General features: G+C 47.2%; 8 protein-coding genes across 8 annotated transcripts; 5 read left to right on the forward strand and 3 right to left on the reverse strand.

The window, feature by feature from the left end:
• Window positions 1–3,825: 3,825 nt before the first annotated feature.
• Window positions 3,826–5,959, reverse strand: C8Q69DRAFT_530071 (kinase-like domain-containing protein). The gene is made up of 4 exons (XM_028633718.1): window positions 5,689–5,959; window positions 5,353–5,637; window positions 4,919–5,296; window positions 3,826–4,858 (listed from the first exon to the last, which is right to left on the reverse strand). The coding sequence occupies exons 1-4, from the start codon at window positions 5,855–5,857 to the stop codon at window positions 4,026–4,028; spliced, it is 1,665 nt and encodes a 554-aa protein (XP_028482519.1). The 5' UTR covers window positions 5,858–5,959; the 3' UTR covers window positions 3,826–4,025.
• A 67-nt stretch (window positions 5,960–6,026) lies between these two features.
• C8Q69DRAFT_500727 (hypothetical protein) lies at window positions 6,027–7,359 on the forward strand. Its single transcript, XM_028632348.1, has 3 exons — window positions 6,027–6,205; window positions 6,287–6,757; window positions 6,804–7,359. Exons 1-3 carry the CDS (start codon window positions 6,083–6,085, stop codon window positions 6,864–6,866), a joined length of 657 nt encoding a protein of 218 aa, XP_028482520.1. The 5' UTR covers window positions 6,027–6,082; the 3' UTR covers window positions 6,867–7,359.
• A 1,249-nt stretch (window positions 7,360–8,608) lies between these two features.
• Window positions 8,609–9,061, forward strand: C8Q69DRAFT_406931 (DNA-directed RNA polymerase; the record flags this gene model as incomplete). Its single annotated transcript, XM_028628138.1, has 3 exons — window positions 8,609–8,706; window positions 8,793–8,869; window positions 8,928–9,061. Coding segments are annotated over 3 exons (309 nt in total), but the record flags the coding sequence as incomplete, so codon positions are not given.
• A 459-nt stretch (window positions 9,062–9,520) lies between these two features.
• On the reverse strand, window positions 9,521–10,212 carry C8Q69DRAFT_406926 (hypothetical protein; the record flags this gene model as incomplete). Its single annotated transcript, XM_028628137.1, has 3 exons — window positions 9,521–9,640; window positions 9,836–9,982; window positions 10,138–10,212. Coding segments are annotated over 3 exons (342 nt in total), but the record flags the coding sequence as incomplete, so codon positions are not given.
• A 416-nt stretch (window positions 10,213–10,628) lies between these two features.
• On the forward strand, window positions 10,629–11,605 carry C8Q69DRAFT_74180 (hypothetical protein). The gene is made up of 4 exons (XM_028633978.1): window positions 10,629–10,685; window positions 10,755–11,091; window positions 11,157–11,306; window positions 11,369–11,605. The coding sequence occupies exons 2-4, from the start codon at window positions 10,789–10,791 to the stop codon at window positions 11,498–11,500; spliced, it is 585 nt and encodes a 194-aa protein (XP_028482523.1). The 5' UTR covers window positions 10,629–10,685; window positions 10,755–10,788; the 3' UTR covers window positions 11,501–11,605.
• An 86-nt stretch (window positions 11,606–11,691) lies between these two features.
• On the reverse strand, window positions 11,692–13,405 carry C8Q69DRAFT_509465 (putative alpha/beta fold family hydrolase; the record flags this gene model as incomplete). The annotated part of the gene is made up of 6 exons (XM_028633093.1): window positions 11,692–11,886; window positions 11,968–12,096; window positions 12,150–12,273; window positions 12,329–12,409; window positions 12,471–12,631; window positions 12,698–13,405. 6 exons carry the CDS (start codon window positions 13,403–13,405, stop codon window positions 11,692–11,694), a joined length of 1,398 nt encoding a protein of 465 aa, XP_028482524.1.
• Window positions 13,406–14,330: 925 nt separating this feature from the next.
• C8Q69DRAFT_406742 (hypothetical protein) lies at window positions 14,331–15,545 on the forward strand (the record flags this gene model as incomplete). Its single annotated transcript, XM_028628133.1, has 1 exon — window positions 14,331–15,545. The coding sequence occupies one exon, from the start codon at window positions 14,331–14,333 to the stop codon at window positions 15,543–15,545; it is 1,215 nt and encodes a 404-aa protein (XP_028482525.1).
• Window positions 15,546–17,675: 2,130 nt separating this feature from the next.
• On the forward strand, window positions 17,676–19,204 carry C8Q69DRAFT_500729 (hypothetical protein). Its single transcript, XM_028632349.1, has 3 exons — window positions 17,676–18,463; window positions 18,542–18,705; window positions 18,816–19,204. The coding sequence occupies exons 1-3, from the start codon at window positions 17,732–17,734 to the stop codon at window positions 19,087–19,089; spliced, it is 1,170 nt and encodes a 389-aa protein (XP_028482526.1). The 5' UTR covers window positions 17,676–17,731; the 3' UTR covers window positions 19,090–19,204.
• Window positions 19,205–20,921: the final 1,717 nt, after the last annotated feature.

A 20,921-nucleotide genomic window follows, 5' to 3' on the forward strand; every position in this document is an offset into this window, starting at 1 on the left:
TCCAGTGCAGACGCCCGTATTCTACTGAACACCATTCAAAACTTGTTCGTCCTCAAATTAGGCGGCGGCCCCTGCTTCTGTTGCGCTCTCCCGGAACCAACCTCCAGGGAAGCTTCCACTATCACGCAACGCAACAGCAGGTTTCATACATTTATTTCAGAAAAGAGCTTGGCGTAATGCGATTTGGTTGCTCTAGACTATACAAAGTAAATGCTGTTATACGGACATGACACTGGGTATTCACTGCATGGAGTAGTAGTTACAAGTGGAAAAGCGAAGATCCAGCTGCTCGGTTGGCCTGTCTGTTTCATGTACGTGGGCTCTTCCAGTGCACAGTCCACCTTCATTCGAATATTTTCGGTAGATTTGCAGCACATCGCAAGGCACGGACCTTAATGAAACGGATTAAGGCTTATCTGCAACAGCCTACGGAGTACGGAGTAGTAGTCACTACTGCGGCTACTACGCTTGAGCCCTTTCCCCAAAATGTCCATTATTATATGTATTTTGCAGGACAATAATGGATGGAAATAATATGTTCAACGGCTCAGCATGAATATCGCATTGAGCAGCCTACATCCCCGGGACCCGTGTCACAATTCTTTTCTTAAACCCAGCCTGGTTTGCGACGGAAACTGTCACGCGTCATTTCTTTCCCCCGAAAGAGTCAATGATGGGATGATCCCCCCCCGTCTCTACTGTGTAACTCCACGAGGCAATCGTGCCAGGACCAGGAAATGGGATGCTATACTGGAAGTCCATTGCGACCTGAGCACGATAGCGTGGACCGGCTTACAAGGACATCGACGAGGCCAAAAATCTGGGCAGCCGCCAGCGCAAGTGCTTTGTAAAAGAGCACCATCATCATGATCATCTTAACTAGGCACGTCTCGTCACTCCGGTGATCTCGCCTATTCGTCGATATCCCTGTCCAGGGTTACAAGCGCCCTGGTTCTTCGGGTGGGAGCCTTACAAAGATATTACGACTGAGAGGAGAAACGCACGGAGATAGATGCATGACACTATTTCTTTTTGAGATCAGAACATCGGCAGGTCCAGAAGCCCTTTCTGACTGAATCTTGGGGGATTCTGGCAGCACGCTTTGCCCTATGGCCTAGAACCACACACAAAAAGGTGCGCCATTGACGGAACCTATCGCGCGCGGACACGGTAACCTGCGATTTGGGGCCCATATCACCAACACGAACTGCCACCATGTGGGCATTTCATCCAGTTTGATTCTCGTTAGGATCAGGTTCGAGGGTACTATTCAAGTAATATGTAATATGTAGACTGCACGGTCGCCGTCTTATCGAATAACTAACGCGTCGTTGAGTACGAGACGTCACACAAAGGGTCCTACTCAAGTTACAATTTACAACCCATCACACCTGGTGTCGACTCGCCAAATGACGATCATCGTTATTCACATCGTATGAATTGGTATCTCAACCGCCATGGCCTATAATGGAAAATGCTTCTTCGACTCCTTGGTTCTTTTGCGGCGTATTGTAGTCTCCTGCGGCGCTTCTGCCTGGACAGGCCATTCTAATTGTCCATTCTACACTGCTGGCACATAAGTGTCTGGTCCCACCAGACATCGTTCTATAGCGAAGGAGTATACCTTGAAGCATCCTTACCCAGAATGGAGTGCGTTGACGCCGTAACATCGACCAGGCGATGGGGCTCATACGACCAACCAAACCAACGATTCTGGTGTTTGTGGTTGAATCCCGAGAATTCGGAAAATGATGATCTATCTCTCCATTGAACTAGCAGGAAGCTTCTCTAGATACGAGAACTAAACATCTCAGGTCAATGCTCAAACACGTGGCTAACCGCCCGCCGTCTCTCCCGGGCTCATTTCTTAGGTGCCGCGCACTACATAATCTACCAGCTACGAGTTGCTTGCCAAGTGAGGCTTCCCTGTCCACGTTCAGATGGCATCTGATCTGATCAGGATGCTCTCTTTATGCCTGGCATTATTATCCAGCACCGTTCAAAAGTAATCGCCAATCGTGCCATTTCCTGAACAAGCCAACAGTTAATCTGCAAGTACAGTATTCACCACGACATCCTTATCGATTGGTCTGCAAGAAAATTGTTTAATTACGGAAAAAATCTCATTCGGCCAGCAGAGTAGACACAGCCGATCCCATGACCTCACAATTCTGCATTCAAGCAACTAGATACTCGTGGAAGAGGAATCGATTCGTGACACATTTCCCGATGATCTCCAGAGGGATTATACCCCGATGCCTCCAATGCCCCCATATTATTAAACTTAATTTGGTGCACGTTACTATCGAGATCTCAAACGACGGCTCCATTCGGCCCGTTGTAGGTAGTGTAGCACGAAGAATATGGAAATCTTCGGAGTTAGTATTCTTTTTTGAATTTTGTCTGTGCTACCTGTCAGCGGGCTGTGGCTTTACTCCATACGAGTTTCTTCTCTGTTCAATAATTCACAAATGGCTCCCACTCACACCTCTTCCTGGTAAAGCGGCACTGTCAGAGGGATCCCAGCTAAAAAAAGCCTGATCATCCAAGAGAAGACGAAAGGAAGGGGAACAGAAAAACAAAAAAGGGGGCGCAAGTGCCAACATGATGATCACTTTAGGCTTACTCGGGTTACTTAAGATCCCCACACTGTCAAAACAACCACATGGCAGATGAACAACGAAGCCGTTGATGCCTCCTTGTCAGACTCTTTTTTTTCTCCGCAATGGCATCATCAATGGGGGTCCTCAAGGGTTCCCAAGACTCAGAACCAGTTCGAAAAAGAAACAGGAAAAAAAAAAGTAGCGTGAAACTCGGCCGTCTAAAAAATTAGGATCCAGCTTTTCGGGTGAGTCTTTTTCTTCTATCTAACTCACTCTAACTATTATTATTGTTCCTTTCTATCTATACTTAGTTACTGTAGTCTATCAGTTACTTACTCTACCCACTAACCCGTAGTTACTCAACTCTTTTCTTACTTGGAACTACTCCATATTCTGCCGCGTTGAGCCCCATCCCGTTCCCGTCTCTCCCCATTCTTCGTCCGTCCCCAGCAGTCTGGTTTCAACGATGACTAGTTAGTCGATCAATAACGGATGGAGATGGCGGCCACTGCCGGAACCTGGAAGACAATCAATCAATAGTGGACCTTCCGCAATAGTAATAATAATGACGACAAAGAGGCCGTCTGAACGGCTCAGGGACCCATCTAGAAGTACTTTCGAAGTTTGGAGTAGTTCCTCAACAAGTTCCCGAGGTTCCAAGGTTCAGGATAGGCTTCTTCGTAATAGGGATAGTCGCAGCGGCTGATGATCAGGTGGAATTGCTTAGCATGGAAAGTAGTAACTAGTAGTCCGCCTACCCTTTGCTAGCCTTCTAAGACTGTGAGGCCGTTCGGGGGCCAAGAAGAGTTGTGGTTCTATTCTGCTAATCCGGAGGTTGAAGACATTCTATAACTATCTAACTAGTCATGGTGTTATTCCTTTGCTTCCTTTGTATGTTCCAAAAAATATGACTAGATATAGTTATGGACTAGGTAAAGTGTGCCGACACCATGGAATGGTTATTAACTAGTATGCAGTAACTAACTTTCTGTGAGAATCCGCTGAGATATCGAGTATCTAGGGATCTTCTGGTGTCTAGCTAATGTCATTATGTGCGGGATTTCTAATGTTTTAGTTTTGCCTCTCTGGGGGAAGTGAGCACCGAGCGTATTGTTCTTCTTAGCTACAGCCATTCACCCCATAGATAATCTATATTGCAGACTTGAGCTTGCTCTCTACTAGTTACTCGTACCCTTGGGCTGTTCTTGATCGTCTCTATCTTCAATCGACTGGTGCTCGTCTAGCCATCATTTGCCTGCTCATCTATCGACTTAGTGGACTATTTAGTGAACCCTATTACCTATTTCCAGATGTCGAGTTTCTACAAAATATCAAGCGTAAGACCACAAGCCGTCGCTCCACACGTACAGAAATCGACTATAGATATATTGAAATGCTGCATATAGTCCCTTCCTTCTGATCTCAACTGTTGTCATTGTGATTCATGTCAAATGGCCAGATTGACCTCAGAGTCTTTTCATCTCTTACCGGCTCATCATCATCTGAATCTGAGTTCTCCAAAACAGCCTGCAACATCCCATTGAAAAGTTCCTTCTGGGCTGCCTGTGCAGCTTCCCAGCCATCCGGAGGTACCCATCCGTCCGACGCGACATTTAGCAAGCTAGATAAATCAGTTCGTAGATTCTGTGCCGCCACAAAAAGTCTGTACTCCTTCTCATGTTTCTCAAGTTCTTCTCGCGAGGGTAAAGGATAAGGACATTGACCTTCAAATCCTAGCTCGTTCCAAAGCCGAGCAGTCTCAATCATCTCGTGGCGTAAGGCTACCGCGCCATCCTTCCATGTTCTGTAACAATAAAGGAATGGTCGAAAAAGGTTATCATTCATTAACCTTGGATTTGCGAGTTTTGCTGTATAAAACTGTGAACAAAGATTAAAAGCTTCGGTGCATATCTCACTTCCCGTTGCAAAGTCAGGAATCTCGTCTGAGTACCAAAACGCCGGCTCGATGCTGGCTGCTTGCCAATCAATAATGCCAGTGATAGTAGAAGGATTGTCTTCCGAAACAAATATATTCCTCATATGCAGGTCCGGGTGGAACAATAATGGTGTGGCGGAATTACTGATTTGAATATTTGCGGCCATCTGCTTTAGCACGGGACGGGTATGCTCTAGAAGAGCCAAATGCGTTTCAGGCGAGCCATGATAGATTGGTCTCTCGGGTTCGGTATCTACTGGAGGGACTCGTGAGAGACCAGCGTCAATGAGGCCATCACAGTATTCGTCAATAGTGAGCCCTAACAGATTTCTGGTGGTAAGCACAATTGCCTAGTAGCAGGGGCGTTGACGCAACGTACATGGGCCAGTGTTCATATTCGCGTGATGATAATATCTCCTTTCGCCAACATTAGTACCCCAGTATCTAGTACCGCAGTGAGGCCCAATACAAAAGCCATCATCTAAGGGCACTTTGCGAGCAGATCCAAGAGTATCCTCGAAGTACATGCTCCCAAAAGCGGGGAATTCCAAATCGGCGATTTCTTTGATCGTCCGGTAGATTGCATGTATGCACCTGACTTTCTGGTCGCCGGCCATTTCATGCCATTTCTCATGTAGTGGAACGCCAGTTGCATGTTCCATGATGATGTACTCGCTACCGACAGTATTCGTTTCATCACTGGCGTCATAATTGTAGTCGAGAATTCTTGGTATGGGAATATTCGTCTTCGTTTGTACTTGATGCAGGTTGATCAGAGCTAAGGTAAGTGGTGCGATAGGGCGATAAACTTACGGTAACGAACTGTAGCAACCTCAGAAAGAGTGGTCAGTTGCGCAGGTCCTGCCAACCGAAACGGGAGCCTTGCGACGATGGTCTTCGCGCTGTCCAGGGTGAAGATAAAGACTCTGTTGAAGCCACCTTCAATTTTTCGACAAGCCTTTATGTGACTTGCTCCAGGGCATAGCTCAATAACCTTTTTGCAAAGAGCACCAAAGTTGAACTGGATGTAGCGCGAATCAGTCTCCAGTCTGTCACGCCGCAACCACCGACCGCTCGTGTAAGTATGGGGGTTTATTTCTATGCCATTAGCATGGAAAATCAAACGTAGAACAAGAGCAAATGGCTCACCAAATTCCAATCCTGTATCTATCGTGCTCGCCGTCGAAATCGTTGCACCGTCAGCACGCTGCAGTCGAGAAGTTAAACAAGTCGGCCGGCAAAGGAAGGGTAGAGACGAAGGGCGGCTAAGTCGACTTGGTAAAGCCCAACACAAAGGGTGTCTCAAAGGCGGCAGCATCTTGTTATATATTAGAAGCCATCTGTTACAATTTGCCTGAAATAGAACGATCTCTAGCTTATTCAATGGTCATAAAGCAACCGTGTTACCAGGCCGAGTCGGTGTTTAGTTACTTTTGATTGGAGAGTTTATGTAAGAATCAACTACTTATCTACCCACTCTCTTTCCACTTCATTACACCTTTCATACTGTCCCACCCTCAAGACACTCACTACGACTGCAAGCATGGCTTATGAGCTGGGAGAAGTAAAACCCTCTGATGTAGTGTTCCTCGAGAAGCTGAAAGAGTCCAAGAACTCTGTTGTTTTCAAGGTGGCTGTCTGCGGAAAAACATGCGTTATGAAAGTGGTAAGTACCTAGGTATATTCTCCTGATAACTAGGATGTCGCTAAGCTCTACTAGTATCATACTAGAGGCCCGTCTGAATAGGACCCTCCGGACCGTGTAATAGAGCTCTTTATCTGCGAGTCTACTGCCTACCAGCGGCTGAAAGCAAAGGGGCTATGTGGGCGACGAGTTCCCGATTTTTATGGCACAATTACAGAAATACAGCCAACTCTCTGGCCAAGCTTGCATATGTTTATTGACGACGAACTTGCCCCAAATGCTATTATTATCGAGTATATTGCAAATATGGAGCCAATTGGCTTGTCTAATTTCTCGGAACATCGTCTGGCGGAGCTTTCTCATATCCTTGAGGATATCCACCGGGCCAAAGTTCTTCATGGTGATCCATACCCAAGGAATATGATGGTAGTACCAGGAGAACAGGAAAGAGTGCTTTGGATCGACTTCGATTCTGCTCAGACTTTTTCAGAAGGGCCCGGGCCCCTTTCACCAAGACAAGATACATGGTTTAAGGAAGAAGTTGAGATGATGGAATTTTTTGTTCAAGCTCTAGTAGGTTCCAGTCTACTTGCTTATAGTTCTAACTGACTGTTTGCAGGCTGAAGATTATAAGGAGGGCAAGATCAATCGCACACGTCCTTACTATTACGAGTTTGTGTAGAGGACATGTTGCGATAGTGTTATCATTGGATATTGACGATCTGATTTGCTGAACTGTGTAGACATGGGAGACACGTACTACATGGTTTTATTCGATGTGCGTATCCAGATCAGGTAATTCAGACCCGGAATGCAACGATGGTGTCTCCTACAATCGAAAGGCGAACTAGTCACTTTCACATCCTCATTCCATCATGCTCACTGGAAGAACACCCAATCTTGAGTGGTACACTGCCGGGCTTTCTCTCTTCCACCGCTCACCATTCGGACATACTTCCTTTCTCATCTATTGACCCACGGGACCAAGGACCGGTAGTATATAGAATCTAAAAAAGTCCTCCTGTGCGATCTTGAGAAAAGCTTCCTCATCATCAATGACTCCCTTTTAGACCTTTCCAACTCCCCAGTATCAATATAATTCCACGTATCATACGTGGGGACGATTGTTCCCAGCCCTCGTGGTGGATGCAATACGGTATACAGGGGCGATCATGCCGAAAGTGGCAGGACTAACCGTAAGGGGGAATTCAGAGGTCCTCGCTTTACTTCGCAAACAATAATAGTCATTAGAATTCCAAACTCAAAAATAGTCAGAAATTGGTGTCTCTACCGCCTTACGGTTTGCAGAGGTGCAAGCTTACTACAACTAATAGTTTTGATGTTCCTCAACGCCAACAGAGGTGACGATTGGCTCAAAATAATATCAATGGAATTCAATGTCCGATAAAAAGAACCTAGAGTATCTGATATTACGAGATAAATCTATCTCGTTTAATATCTACTTCGAGCATCGAAAATAGTTATTCCTTTACCACATTAATTAATTCCTCGTTCGATAATTCCAGCTTTTAACGACCAGGACACAGTTGACTCGCCCGGTCAGAGCGGGAAGGGAAGAAATTTTTTGCCGCCGAAGCCAAGACTTCGCGATAATCAAATCAGCTTCAAGCACCAGCAAGGACTGTATTAGCGTTATCCTTATCCATTTTTTATGATTCAAAGTTTTGAAAGATTAAGAGATATATCAAAAAAGAAGAAAAAAGCATTCCTAATATCCTAATTTGGAACATCCAAGGAAGAAGACCGACGACCCCGAAATTGCGCGGGAAAAAAGTGGCAAAAAAAAAAAAAGGACGCCGATAATAATCTTCTATCTTATCACCTGACCCAATTTTGAGAGCAAGGTCAGCGATACTCTAGAATCGGTCATCTTCTGGTCGATCAGTGAGAGAGCAAACTAGCAGCTAGAGAGGGAGGCCGCCCGAAGCAGACAAAGAGACACACCGACTTTAACATACCCTGGTCGCCAGCATGCCGTCGTCAGTACACTCCCAGGACCAAGACCAGTCCATGCTGGACGCACAGCCGGAACAGACGCAGTTCGAGAACGAAGAGTTCGAAATGGAGAAGAAGCCCATCGTTGTTGTAAGTGCTGTTTCAATCTTTCTGTGTGGCTTTTGGAGTTCTCATGTCTGGGTTGGCCTGTGCCGTATATGGCTTGCATTGATGATCAGGGCATGTTGCTGTGATGATTTCCGTTGGATTCTGCGTGTCTCTTGTATAGCGGATATATGTGCTATGCTTCTTGTTATTTTGGATGTTTATTGCCGTCTTCATTTACATCTCGATTTCTTCATTTCCATGTCTTCCCTCATTTCAATATGCCTAACCACGACGAGCTGCTTCCGATCCCATATGTCATGCCACGACTCGAACAGAGAAGAACCGCCCAGCTAACCATGAGTACAGCTACCCGGAGCCACCGAGACAGCAGCCTCCTTCCAATTCGAGGGAGAAGATCACACACTAGGCAACGCTCTCCGATATGTCATTATGAAGAAGTAAGTCCCTTTTATTCATCTCCGTACAATCCCAAAAAAAGAAAAAGGAAAGAGAAGAAAAAAACTAACATACCATCCCAAAAAAGCCCCTCCGTCGAATTCTGCGGCTACACCATTCCTCATCCCTCAGAAGCCAAGATGAATCTTCGTATCCAGACATATGGTGAGTTTCCTTTCCGCAAAATATAACCATCTATATTAATCATACTGACAAATCCCAGACTCCACCACAGCAGTCGAAGCACTAGAGAAAGGCCTCGATGACCTGATGGACCTGTGTGATGTCGTGACTGACAAGTTCACCACGGCCCGTGATGAGTTCAATGCTGCGCAGCAGGATCGGATGACTGCTTGAGAAAAAAAAAAGCTATTTTCCTTCGTCTTGTTTTTGTCTATGGTGAAAAGAAGCTGATTTGGTTCGCTTACTTGGTTGCAATCGATTTTTTATGAATACCATATGTGGGAGTTGCATTTTCCTGTTAAGATATGATAGATAGAGGTGGGCGGGGAAAAAAGCTATAGGAAGAATAGAGATGATACGAAGCATAAGATTATTTGTCTTCATCTAGATGATCCAGGAAGAATGAAACTCTTGTACAGTAGGTAATGGAAAAGAAAAAGAAAATTCGACTTGCTACTCTGACAATATATACATGATTCTATCTGTCTGTTACGCCATGGAAACGCGGATAGGATAAGATAGGGTAGGATTTCTTTCATCGTCTCGTATGCATTTTCGCTGATTTCGAGTAGTGACTGCAGATAATCCAACAGGAATGAAAAGAGACAACGTTCACCATCTCCGAGAAAGTACTTAGTTACGGCCCTCCAGGAAGCCGGAGATGAAGTTGGGCGGTAGCCGAGCAGTAGGGTCCTCCTCAGGACGGAAGTACTTCATGACGTGGGACAGCTGCTTCCAGTAGTTCAGGGTTTCCTGTTTATACATGTCAGTAAGCGCTCGCAGAGAAATCTCTCGTAAAACTAAGAGCAACAGATAGAGAGAAGCCATAGATATAAGGAAGTAATCCCATATAACGCGGCGGTAGTGGGATATGTGATTCCCCACGTCGGCATCCCCATAACAACCTCCCTCCTCGATTGATGGATTGAAAAAAAGCTCTTGACTGACCTGGAACTCAGCATTGCTCTTCTGAATCAGGACATCGACAACGCTCAGCTGGTTGACATAGCGGTGCTGCTCGAATTCCTGGCGGATCTTCGTCCGGATGGCTGAGACGGGCATGTTCAGGGAGTACATGGTCTGGATCTCAGGGGACTGTTTATCAAGACGCCATCACGTTAGCAGCTGGATGATATTCAGGTTTGCGACATCGTAATATGTGCACTCAATGGCATTTTATGCGCGAGGCTCGAAACCGACAAGGCAGTGCAGGAATGGCGACATCATGCTGAATTGGAAGGGCTACTGACCGCTCGAAGCCAGTGTCTGTATGATCGCAGCACTCGTCTCTTTGCATCAGCCCAGTTGACAGCTGTAGAGGTGATAAAATCGTCAGTCCGACAATCGACCAATGCGGGCTAGGCTATTTGCAAGTTTCGGATCATCGAAGGGGAACCGGGAGACGTACAGGAGCGCGTCTTCTGCGCGAGGAATGTTGGGTTGATAGTCATGGTGTCGAAAATAAAACACTGTATCCCGGTATGCGAATTGGTCCTGGAGACACCAGCTCGGGAGAGGGCTGAAAGGGACAGGGACAGGTTCAGTGACGATGAGCCTGAGTATCGCGGATCTGATGATGGATGGTGGAGGTCGTCCCTCGGCGGCATTGCGGGCCGATGCCCGTTTCGTGCAGCTTCACCGCCTACCATTTCTGAAAAAATTTCTTTAGCTGCGGCGGGTTGCTTTTTTGAAGGCGATGGAAATCAGCCCATTCCTATCCACAGATCGTTAGTCGGATCCTTTTTTTTGTTGCTGTCCCGAGTACAGTAACTAAAGGAATTGGCAATCAAATTCCCAGGTATCCCTTCCAAACCTCTGTTGCGTACAAAAATATCCATCTTCCGCGCATTTCGCCGATCCTTATCAGAACTTTCTCTCGCGGAGCGAGAACTACAGACGCAATGGCTCCAAACCGAGGATCTTCGTCCAAGGGCTCTGCTGGAAAGCCTTCGGGTGGTTCAAAGGGCAAGCCGTCAACTCTATCCTCCGCCTCGCGGGTCAGCAAGTCCAGCGCAAAAGTCAAGCGACCGCCGCCAAAGGAAGTGAAATCCAAGGCGCGCACGGCGCCCGAGAACCTGAAGAAAAAGAAGAAGAGGGAGTATACTGAGAAGGAGCTTGATCTGCCTGCGCTCAACACGATTACCCCCGTTGGTGTGGTGAAGCCCAAGGGAAAGAAGAAGGGCAAGACGTTTGTGGATGATCAGGTGTGTATTGCGGGTCCATACGTCTGGGTGTCTAGGTCTAATTTTGATTATTTTCTGTTCCACAGGAGAGCATGATGACAATCCTTGCTATGGTCAATGCCGAAAAGGAGGGCCAGATTGAGTCTAAGTTGATGAAGGCGCGCCAGATGGAAGAGATCCGGGAAGCGAAGAGAAAGGAAGCCGAAGCAAGGCATGAACAGAAGAAGTCAAAACTCGTACGTCAAAGCTGTCACTTGGCAATATGCTGGAATTGGTATCTTGTTAACGATTTCCACAGGAAGAGACCAAGGACTCCCTACGCCGGAAGAAGCGCAAGAGCAACGGTGACATGGGATCCAACGAATCGGAGAAAGCCGAGAGTAACGGTACAAAATCGAAGGGAAAGCGGAAGAGTGTTTCCTTTGCTTAAATATTGCATCATACCTCCTACCGGTTCTATATTCTATGTCTCTATGTTGGGGTTTGGCGTCCGATTGGCTTGTACATTGTGCTTCATTTCCTCCCAAAAGCGCCATATTTGTCGTTATCATGAAAGGGAAAGGGGGTTCCACCAAAAGAGCAGACGTGTCGAGGTCTTATACAACAATGATATCCGATCGATCAAGGTTCAACTTTGTCCATGTTCATTGCCAGCTTGCGGCGCATAGGGTCGAAATCCGGTCGAGGTGCTGTGTCTGGGTCCTTGTTGGGCCCCTTCTGGCTGGAGATCCGCCCTGGAATGATTTCTGGGTTTTGTACGACGAGGGGGGCGTCGAGGTCCACCTCAAAGGCCATCTTGTTCAAGAATGCCGTCACCTAGACGAGTTGTTAGCAGCGTTACCAGACTCCTTGCTGCGACACGTATATTGTTAGAGCGATCGCAGATTCAGCACGTACCGGCTTCACAAACCAGCGACCCCCACCGTATTCGAACCAGCCAAGGTGGCCTCCCCACGATGTAGTGCACATGACACCGTATGGTGTCTTTGTGATCTCCTGGTATGGTAGAGCTTCCTTCGCCGCAATCTACAATCATGTTAGCTGTCATTATTTCCAAGTCGTTCCTTCGAGGCCCATACCGGGTCATCTTCTGCTTGAACTGCAAAGAACGGAATCCTGATGGCCAGGAGAGAGTCGATGGAGGAAGCGTCACGGTAGTAGGCGCCCTCTGTTGGGTAACCCCATGTCGGACCTTGTAGCGCTCTGCCAGCGGGTCAGATATAGATAGAACAGAGAGGGACTTCTGGTAAGAACTTACCTGTCAAATTCGTGAAGATATGTGATCTTGAGAACTTCCTCTACGTTCACACGCGGGTTCTTCGAGACCTCTTCCAGGTGCCTTAGGAAGTATACGTTAGAACGAACATACGGACGCGTGATTCTCTTCCGGGAAAACATACTGCGAAAACAGACGCTTCATATTCGAACCCATTGTCTTGGAGTAGACTTCCTGTCCGATCCATGTCCTCTGCAGGGCAAGAGAACCGACCTCCAGATTCCATGGGCTGGCACAGAGCACAGCGGCCTTCAACTGGGCATGATCACCTTCCTCTCCGAGGTACTGCAACATATGTCAATATCAATACAACTCGCTGTCTTCTCTCATAGGAAAATGTACTGTACTTACATTGGCGAGAATGTTCGCGCCCAGGGAGAAACCAATGCCGAAAAGCGGCCGATTCGGGAAGGTCTTTCGCAGCCATTTGACGGCTTGCCGCACATCCCACGTCGCGCGAGCGTTATACAGAACGCCACTGTTAATCTTGGTCTGCGCGCAGCCCCTAGAGTTGACTACGCAGATCTCCCACCGGCCGGAGGCTGCGAGCGGCGCAACCACGTGGCGCAAGTAGAGTTCATGCGAGCCACCACTCAACCCATGGAGCATGACCAGCATAGGCTTCGAGTCAGATGAAGGCAAGGAAGCAAATTCGTCTGCGGTAAAGAAAGCAGTCCGTGGCGGCAGGCCCGAGGGGAGCGTGTATCTCCGGGCCGCATCAGTCACCTCTGGATCGGTGGGTGTCTCATAAGGCTCCACGACAAAGTCAATGGCGAATTGTCCGCTGTATTGAGGGTTGTCGGCCTGGAACATCCGCCGTTTGTAGTAGATTGGGATATCATGGGACTTGATAGTGGTGTAGGCGGTCTGTAGATGTCCATTGAAGAGTAACGGGTTTAATTGGCACGATGAAGGTGTCGCTGCACGGCATAGATCTGCCAATGAGATCTGAGACTTCACATCTGCATCATCCGACTTCTTGGAGAGTAGCAGCTCGTTATCTTTCGCATGGTGAAATGAGACCCGGCCGCTGGGAAGAAGCCACGAGGACAGGCCCATCGCGGATGCAGAAATGCGCAGCGCAATGAGAAAAGTCTATATATCTGTACAATTTACTGCTGGATGTGATTGAAGGCAACAACTGTACACAGAACAGATCAAACAACAGGATCTATAGATGCAGAGGGGAAAAAAATTGAAAGGAGAAAACGAATGACGAAGGACATATATTATTGTTGGATGAATCGCGGTCTGCGAGCCTCGGCATCTCAAGACAAGATGACATAATCAGCGTCCGATCTTATCACAACTACTAAAACCCCTAATTGTCGGCCCGACCAGCGCGATAAGAAACGACGATCTGGAGGGGAATCAAAGACAGACTATGGTCATGAGACTTGGATATTCCGCCATCAGTTGACTGTGTCACAGAATCTCACGGTAAGCGCCGGTTGGGGGCCAGGTCTGGTCTATGTCCCCGACGGTCTATGCCCAATCCTTTCTGCTGTCTTCCAACTGCTGAATGAATGTTCCTATCCGGCCGCCGGATGCGGAAACGCAACGGCGTCAACGCTGCCCTGGGCACTCAGGACATGTTACAGACGGAACTAGAACCTGGGGGAGATCCAGACAAGGACGACTCTGGAAGACATCTCTCATGGACCCCTGTTAAGGTTCGCGAGATTGCCGGTCATCCTATGTAATGCTGATTACATCCTCGCGGCGTGCCCCGGCCTCGTGTTCCGTTTGCGTACAAATCCGGTACTTGCGCTTGACTATTTGAAGAGCGTGAGGTACCCTTGTCACACTGGTACTTCATGGGCGCTGTTCACGCGGGGTCTCTGGAAGGGCGGCTATTCACCAGGTCATCATCCATATTAATGTCGCGCTCACGACCATGACAAGGACCGACCGGTTACCTGTTCTCACTCCGCTGCTAGCATTCGACCCCAAGGATATTTATTCGGGATCCTAGGGCTGAACCATGGACCCGGGACAATCGCGTCTCGCCTTCCGGACTGCGCCTCGACGCATCTTGCAGAGACTCATATCCTTAACAGAGACAACGAGGAAACGATCCAACGCGAAGCGATCGCCAGCGCGGAAGAACAGAGGAGAAGGATCGGAGAGATGTCTCCTCCTCGAACTTCCCACGGAATTACTATTCCATATAGTCTCGTATCTTGATCACCTGTCGGAAGCAACCTTGGCTTTAACGTGCAGGCGGCTTTTCGCAATTTCCGGTTCTGCTCTTCGCTCAGAAACGCTTCGGTTCGACAAAGATTTTGCGCCACTGTTTCATCACTATAAAAACGAGCAGAGCTTTGCGACACAGAGATGGAAGCTTATGAAGCTGTTGGAAGATAAGAAGTGGCGCCTCTGTTCGAAATGCCTGAAGTTGCACCCATCTGATGCTTTCCCGTCCAAAGAATTAAAACGGTGTGCTGAGGTTCGAACGTGCAATCTTGGGGAGCTGGCTGGGATTGTCGATCTGTGTCCTTGCAAGAAATTGACTTTTCGGGACAAGCTTGATCTTGTTGATCAGCTGAAGGCACGAGAAGAGGTGCTGCAGGTAATGAGCTTGTCGTGGACGCATCGACCGCCCGAACGCTACTGCTGGCACTCGTGCGTTTCGAGATATGGAAAGACGGAGCTGAAGATCGAGATCTACCCGGAGCTGGACGAAGCTGGACGGCTGCTCGTACGGACCGAGTATCATCTATCGACCGAGCCAACAGCACTGGGAAAGGAGCAACACATGACGCCGCGTTTCGGTTGTGCGCATCGATCGATGGATCTCTGGCTATCTAGCGTCTGTCAGACATTATACTGCCATCTATATGATTCTTTCTGCACCTCCTGCAAACGGATGTCGGCGTGCAGTTCTTGTGACACAGTATTGAAGTGCCCGAAGAAACGACCATACTACCACGCCGAAACAAAGCAAGCGACGTACTTCTTCTGGACCCAGCGGTGTCTGGGGAAGACCACCACACACCCAGATCGGAGCTGGGCTGCGCAGAGAATCCATCCAGCAGACAGTTTTATCACTTGGGATAACTGTCGGGAGCTCTGTCCGTGGACGATCAGGGAACACCCCCCGCTTAGCCGCCCTCCGTCCTTGGGATTGGATATCCTAGACCCTGCCCTAGACGATCACGTCTTACGACAGCTCTATTCGTCAATCCATATGGTTTGAACTGGTTCAGAATAGACCGTATCATGCATACGCTTTTTGGAAGAAGCGCTCACCGTACGTGAGATCAGTCGCATCAGCGGCTTGTCAAGATCTAATTAAAGGCACCCGATCACATTCCCGCCGGCATATGGGAACAATCAACATAAGTATGGGGCAAAAACAAGTTGAATAGACATGCGACATGTGAAATACCGACCGAAGATCTATAGAGCTGATATATACTATCTAATATCATATAGTTCAAGCTAACCTAGTTGGCATAAGTCCCTATGGTTCACTTTTCTAAGTTCCAGGTTACACTTGAGTAGACCGATGGTGTGTGATAGTAGCATACTTAGGTGTATTGTAAAATACCAGCTTTATCCAGCTAGCTTTATGGAGTATTGCTCTGAGTATGCCTAGGTAGTATATCATGCACAGTATATGTAAGGTCGACATGTGCAAGATCAATAAAGCCTATTCCATTGTTACCACATAGTAAAAGGTATCACTGTTCCAGTAGGGATAGTGAGGTCAAGTAGTTGACCATCACTGGAAGCCGCCGAAGATGATCAGGTGGAATTCATATCGTCAGCCGATGGTGAAGAATCTCTGGAGTCCGAGCCTAGAGACTCTGAAGATGATAGCGTTTATATAACTATCTCCTGCAGAATATCTTCCTGAAAGAGTGTGCACGTTCGATGGTCCAGCTGCTTCCTTCGCAAATTCGACCGCTTTAATTCGACATTCCTCTTGAAAATTGACATGCACTCTCTTACCGCATCTCTATCTCAGTTCAGGATATATTTCACGAATTGAAATGGTACCACGCACACAAGTTCCAGAAAATCGCACATAATCATGAGGGATCTCTGGCCGCAACAGACCATCAACGAGTTCAAATGAACGATTAATTCATTGTGATTGATAAATATGAACTCCCTGCTTCCTATCCTATTTTCCTTAGCTCACTATAATGTATATCACTCTAGGCACCTAGATATGGAGAGGCGCAGCAGCTGCCGAACCGAACTTTTTTTTTGTCGAAGAGCGGAAAATCGGCAATCCATAATCTATCCACACGTGGTCATTGAGCAACTATTTCATCATGATAGAGGAGAATCCGTATATCGCTGGAAAGCTGCTGATCTTCGGACACAGTCTGCTTTAACTTGTAAGAATCTTTTAGATATTCTTGCAATCATCCAATACCGATATTGGCTCGGCGTCCACACACGAACATATGGAAACCTTAGGTTTTCTTGGAACTTTGCCTGGTTGGAGATATTCACCTTGGATCCATACATGGTGAATTAATCAGATTATAGTACCAATGAAAGTGGCGTTGTGAAGATTTCCAGTTCACCTTAGAGAATTCCACCTTAGCAAGTAAATATACAGGCTGAGAGGAGGGGGAGAGTGCACCTTCACTTGCAAGTACATCAGTTATATATGCGATGCTTCCCAGTATTCCTCCAAGACTTCTTCCTATCTCTCTATCTCTCCGTCGTCCAGATCCCTCTCTAAATCTGTCGAATCCTTCAGCACGGAAGCAGGATCTGAATTGCTTGCTTGACTCTAGGTCTAGGGGGGGATTTGACCCCATATTTATCTCTAGCATACAAAGAATCTAGATCCTAGTAATCTAGTAGGTTCGATCCAATTCCATGCGGGAACTTCGTGTAACAGATGAATGCAGACCACCTGGCGTTTGCTTTGTACGCCGACAAAATCCATATCAAATATGGCGACCACCTAGTATAGAACGGATGAAGGCATGGAGGAAACGAAGGGACGAGGCTATCCAGAAAGCAAACATCTTACTTCCAAAACCTAGCACACCAGCCCACCGCAAGGTGGGCAGCGACGTATTCCTGCGGGTCACAAAGGGTGCACCAAAGCTATATACCCACCAATTTATTGATAGACAAGGACAAATCGTTCCTCCAGCGAACGTGGCTGAAGAAACGGACGTAACGGACATTATGGTCGAATTAGCGTTGGCAAATGACGACATGGAACTCCGCAGAGTATCAGCACATAATCTGGAACTCTGGGTTTATGCGGTTAGAAGCGGATTATTCGACGCTGTCTTTGGCGTTAGCCACTCCAACTGGCCGAAATGTTACTGATGGGTTACCTGATGGGTGCTATTGCTGGCCTCGTTGGTGTTGAGGAAACCTTCGATTATATCGTCTAGGTCCGCTATGGCATATACATCACCATCACGAGTTACATCTTACAATCCACTCCCAGGCCTTCCGGCCAATCATGCAACCATACAATTCTCAACTTTTAAGCGTGTCAAGGATGCGCTTGAATCCATTCACAAAAGCCTTCAAGACAATGATCTAGAGGGCAACCAATATCTCGTCGTTCTTGGCCTTTCGGATCATGCTTTGAATAAGCTTAAACATGAGGATCATCCTCTTGGCATGAAAAATTGCCGTCTGGAATTAGATGCTAATATGGCTATTATCAAAGTTAAACCTGGATATAGCCATGAGGTACCTCTTGGAGTCTTCACTAGACTCACAGACAATAAACTTGTATTGATGGGCTTTCCACTCCTGAGTGATAGTTATCTCTGGGGCCGAGCAACTACACACGAACCAACTGCCTCAATGAAAGCAAAAGAGGCGGATGAGTCCTTTCATCCAGGATCTAGATTCGGAAATGGGAACGCAGCGTTTCCGTGGCCAACCCTTGTTATTGAGATTGGGAACGCCCAGTCCCTAGCGAAACTGCGTGAAGATGTGCGGTGGTGGTTTGAGAACTCGGAAGGTGATGTGCGGATTGTTCTTTTGATGATAGTTCATCAGAGATCAAGAACTATCACCTTGGAAAAATGGCAACTTGCACCACCCAACACACCTCCTCTAACTCGGGCATCTATCAATGCATTCCGACAGGCAGTTCCTCCAACTATGCCACCCTTGGTAAGGCAAATCGCTGTGAGTCAGCAGCCATATTGTATTTAAGAGACTACAATTACGCGAACTGCTGCCACTGCGCAGCTTATGCTGCCCTTTCACGCCTTGCTCGACAGCGCTCCCGTGCCGCCTCAGTCCGATTTAGTCTTTACACAAGCAGAGCTTGTTCTTATGGCGCAGCGTACCTGGCGATATTTCCTCTCTACTCTTTCTATTTCTTCCTTTATTTATATCTGTGGTTCTTCTCGGTTTGTGGTGTTGATTGGGAGTGGATCGGGGAACAGGGTTTGGGTATCTTGCCTCGGATCCTACTCTTTACCCATTACATTGTTTGGCTTACTTCTTACTAACGCACCAGAATTCGCAAAACTACTACTACAACCACCATGGCTATAGCTACTACTGCCTTTTTCAACTCACGAGACCTCTTACTCCAGCCCCTCCCCGATCTCAACACTAGCTTCCGCCGTACCACGAGTCACGCGTTGCACCCCGTTCATTTCGTTGGAGTCCTACAACCATGGGCAAACTTCAAGTCGGATATTATGAATACGGTCAAATTGTCAAATTTGTATTTCTCGAGGTACCTAGCTAGTGGAAGAAGTGGTAGTAATGAAGGGACTAGAGTCTAATGACCATAATAATTGCCAGATTATAATCTAAGGAGCTTTGGATGTATCTCTATTGCCCCATAGAATGGATGTGAAGCTTATAATATCGCCTCCCATATACCGCATTTTTTTTTCGCCCCTACAATTTTCACCCTATTGCAGTAAAGGTAGCTTCAAAGTGATCAATTCAGCCTCATGGTCTCCAAGGCCATCTGCTCCAAAGAGCGAAGACCTTCAGCGAACATATCGAGCTCCTCTCTCAACTCTCGAAAAAGTCCTTCTATATGCTCTCAAAGCACCTAACAGCTTCAGTGAGCGATCTACTGCTCTGAAGGGCAAAACCAATAGGTACTACCGAACTGGAAGCAACAGAATGTGGATCTGCCATGGAAAATAGGCGTTGAAGTGAAAAAGGATAGAAATACTTCCTGTGGTCCCGATCCATCTATATTAAGGACAAGAGGCCCGTTACAAGATATAAAGTGGCAACACTTGTAGTAGAGTAGAATATGTGGGTGAAATGGCATGGGGACTAAGTAGAGTTAATAAGTCACCTATCAGCAGAGCTAAATGCACAAATTAGGCTGAACGTAAGGTATAAAGTGCTTGAACAAGGAATTTTTACACACGGAAAAAGGTTCTAACAAGACCATGATATGCAAAAGTTTTGCACAAGGGGCCCGTCTGTTGCGTTGTATACTTGGAGGTACATATATCCAAGACGCCTAACTAGTAAATCCCATGATGATCACACTTTCAAACGCCTCTCATGAATTTCCGATGTCACTTCGAGTCGAGTTCGTCATGCTGCTGATCTAGTTCTTTTTCGACCAGGTCCTCGTTTGGGCGAGTTATGCTTGATTCTTTCGTGTTTACGCAGTCCTTGAGATTGGGCGTAGACGTATTCATGGTTACATCTCGGATGGTGACATTTGAGCTTTGAGGACGATTCGCTCAGCGGCGTAGCTGGTCTTTCAATAGGTACGGGCCGCGATTCTCGGACTCTCCGAATCAGGACGTTATCTTGCTGCAACTGAGTTCCTGGCTGCTCAGACATGCCCGCTAAAGCCCTGTGTTTGTAGAGGTGTTAGCACGATACCAGTTGCAGTGGCTGGTTGATTACTGACCGGCTATAGTCTTCATAAATGGCAGGGCTGTGCTGGTTGGTCTCTCTATCGGTAGACTGGTTAGAGAGACCCAATCCGACTGAATTTGACGATTCGTTAGGGCCGCCGAGTTGATTGAAATCAGACTGAGTGCCACTCTGCCCAGTGAGAGAGACAAGAAGCTGCTCATCATAAAAACCGTTCACTCCTTGGGGAAAAGGAGCGTTAATAGAACCCGTGCTGTAATCGTGCTGATTTCCATCCGTCAAAACGACACCGCCACTACTCACAACCAACATTAGTCCTCCACAATCCTCCTCTAATATTTTCATGTGTACCGAACGTCGTCAGGAGTGTCGAGATTAAACTCCTGGCGGGGAGAAGCATATATATAGCTGAACATTACGGATCATAATGCAGCGGACAGGTGGGGATTATGCAATCGTATTTGCAAGGCTATTCTGCGCGTGATATAATGACATGTACCCGGAAAGGCGATTTTCTCTGTCCCATTGATCTTGATCTTGGATTCCCTCTAGCTGTCTCCCCGTCTATTGCGCAAGCCTAATTGTCCTTTGGCGACGATGCTCATTTACCTTGAACGCCTTTCCGAGCAGGACATTCACAGTGGATAGCTCAGCTCATCTCAACTGCCCCCTTCACACATTTCTATCGCGGCCAGTGGGAAGTTCTCTTTCATGTCGCCTGTTCTCTGGTGGAATCGAGCCGCCGACGTTTCGAGGTACC

This window comes from Paecilomyces variotii, assembly GCF_004022145.1.
Source record: "Paecilomyces variotii strain CBS 101075 chromosome Unknown C8Q69scaffold_11, whole genome shotgun sequence".
Taxonomy (NCBI): Eukaryota; Fungi; Ascomycota; class Eurotiomycetes; order Eurotiales; family Thermoascaceae; genus Paecilomyces; species Paecilomyces variotii.

Excerpts from the sequence above, each read along its gene's own strand:
- C8Q69DRAFT_500727 (XM_028632348.1), top strand. The coding sequence starts at position 6,083 with ATGGCTTATGAGCTGGGAGAAGTAAAACCCTCTGATGTAGTGTTCCTC. Across the intron at positions 6,206-6,286 it reads AAACATGCGTTATGAAAGTG|GACCCTCCGGACCGTGTAAT; the intron begins GTAAGTACCTAG and ends CCGTCTGAATAG. Across the intron at positions 6,758-6,803 it reads AATTTTTTGTTCAAGCTCTA|GCTGAAGATTATAAGGAGGG; the intron begins GTAGGTTCCAGT and ends GACTGTTTGCAG.
- C8Q69DRAFT_500729 (XM_028632349.1), top strand. The coding sequence starts at position 17,732 with ATGGCATATACATCACCATCACGAGTTACATCTTACAATCCACTCCCA. Across the intron at positions 18,464-18,541 it reads CTCCAACTATGCCACCCTTG|CTTATGCTGCCCTTTCACGC; the intron begins GTAAGGCAAATC and ends GCCACTGCGCAG. Across the intron at positions 18,706-18,815 it reads TATATCTGTGGTTCTTCTCG|AATTCGCAAAACTACTACTA; the intron begins GTTTGTGGTGTT and ends CTAACGCACCAG.
- C8Q69DRAFT_530071 (XM_028633718.1), bottom strand. The coding sequence starts at position 5,857 with ATGCTGCCGCCTTTGAGACACCCTTTGTGTTGGGCTTTACCAAGTCGA. Across the intron at positions 5,638-5,688 it reads AGATACAGGATTGGAATTTG|AAATAAACCCCCATACTTAC; the intron begins GTGAGCCATTTG and ends CTAATGGCATAG. Across the intron at positions 4,859-4,918 it reads GAATATGAACACTGGCCCAT|GGCTCACTATTGACGAATAC; the intron begins GTACGTTGCGTC and ends GAAATCTGTTAG.
- C8Q69DRAFT_74180 (XM_028633978.1), top strand. The coding sequence starts at position 10,789 with ATGGCTCCAAACCGAGGATCTTCGTCCAAGGGCTCTGCTGGAAAGCCT. Across the intron at positions 11,092-11,156 it reads AGACGTTTGTGGATGATCAG|GAGAGCATGATGACAATCCT; the intron begins GTGTGTATTGCG and ends TCTGTTCCACAG. Across the intron at positions 11,307-11,368 it reads AACAGAAGAAGTCAAAACTC|GAAGAGACCAAGGACTCCCT; the intron begins GTACGTCAAAGC and ends CGATTTCCACAG.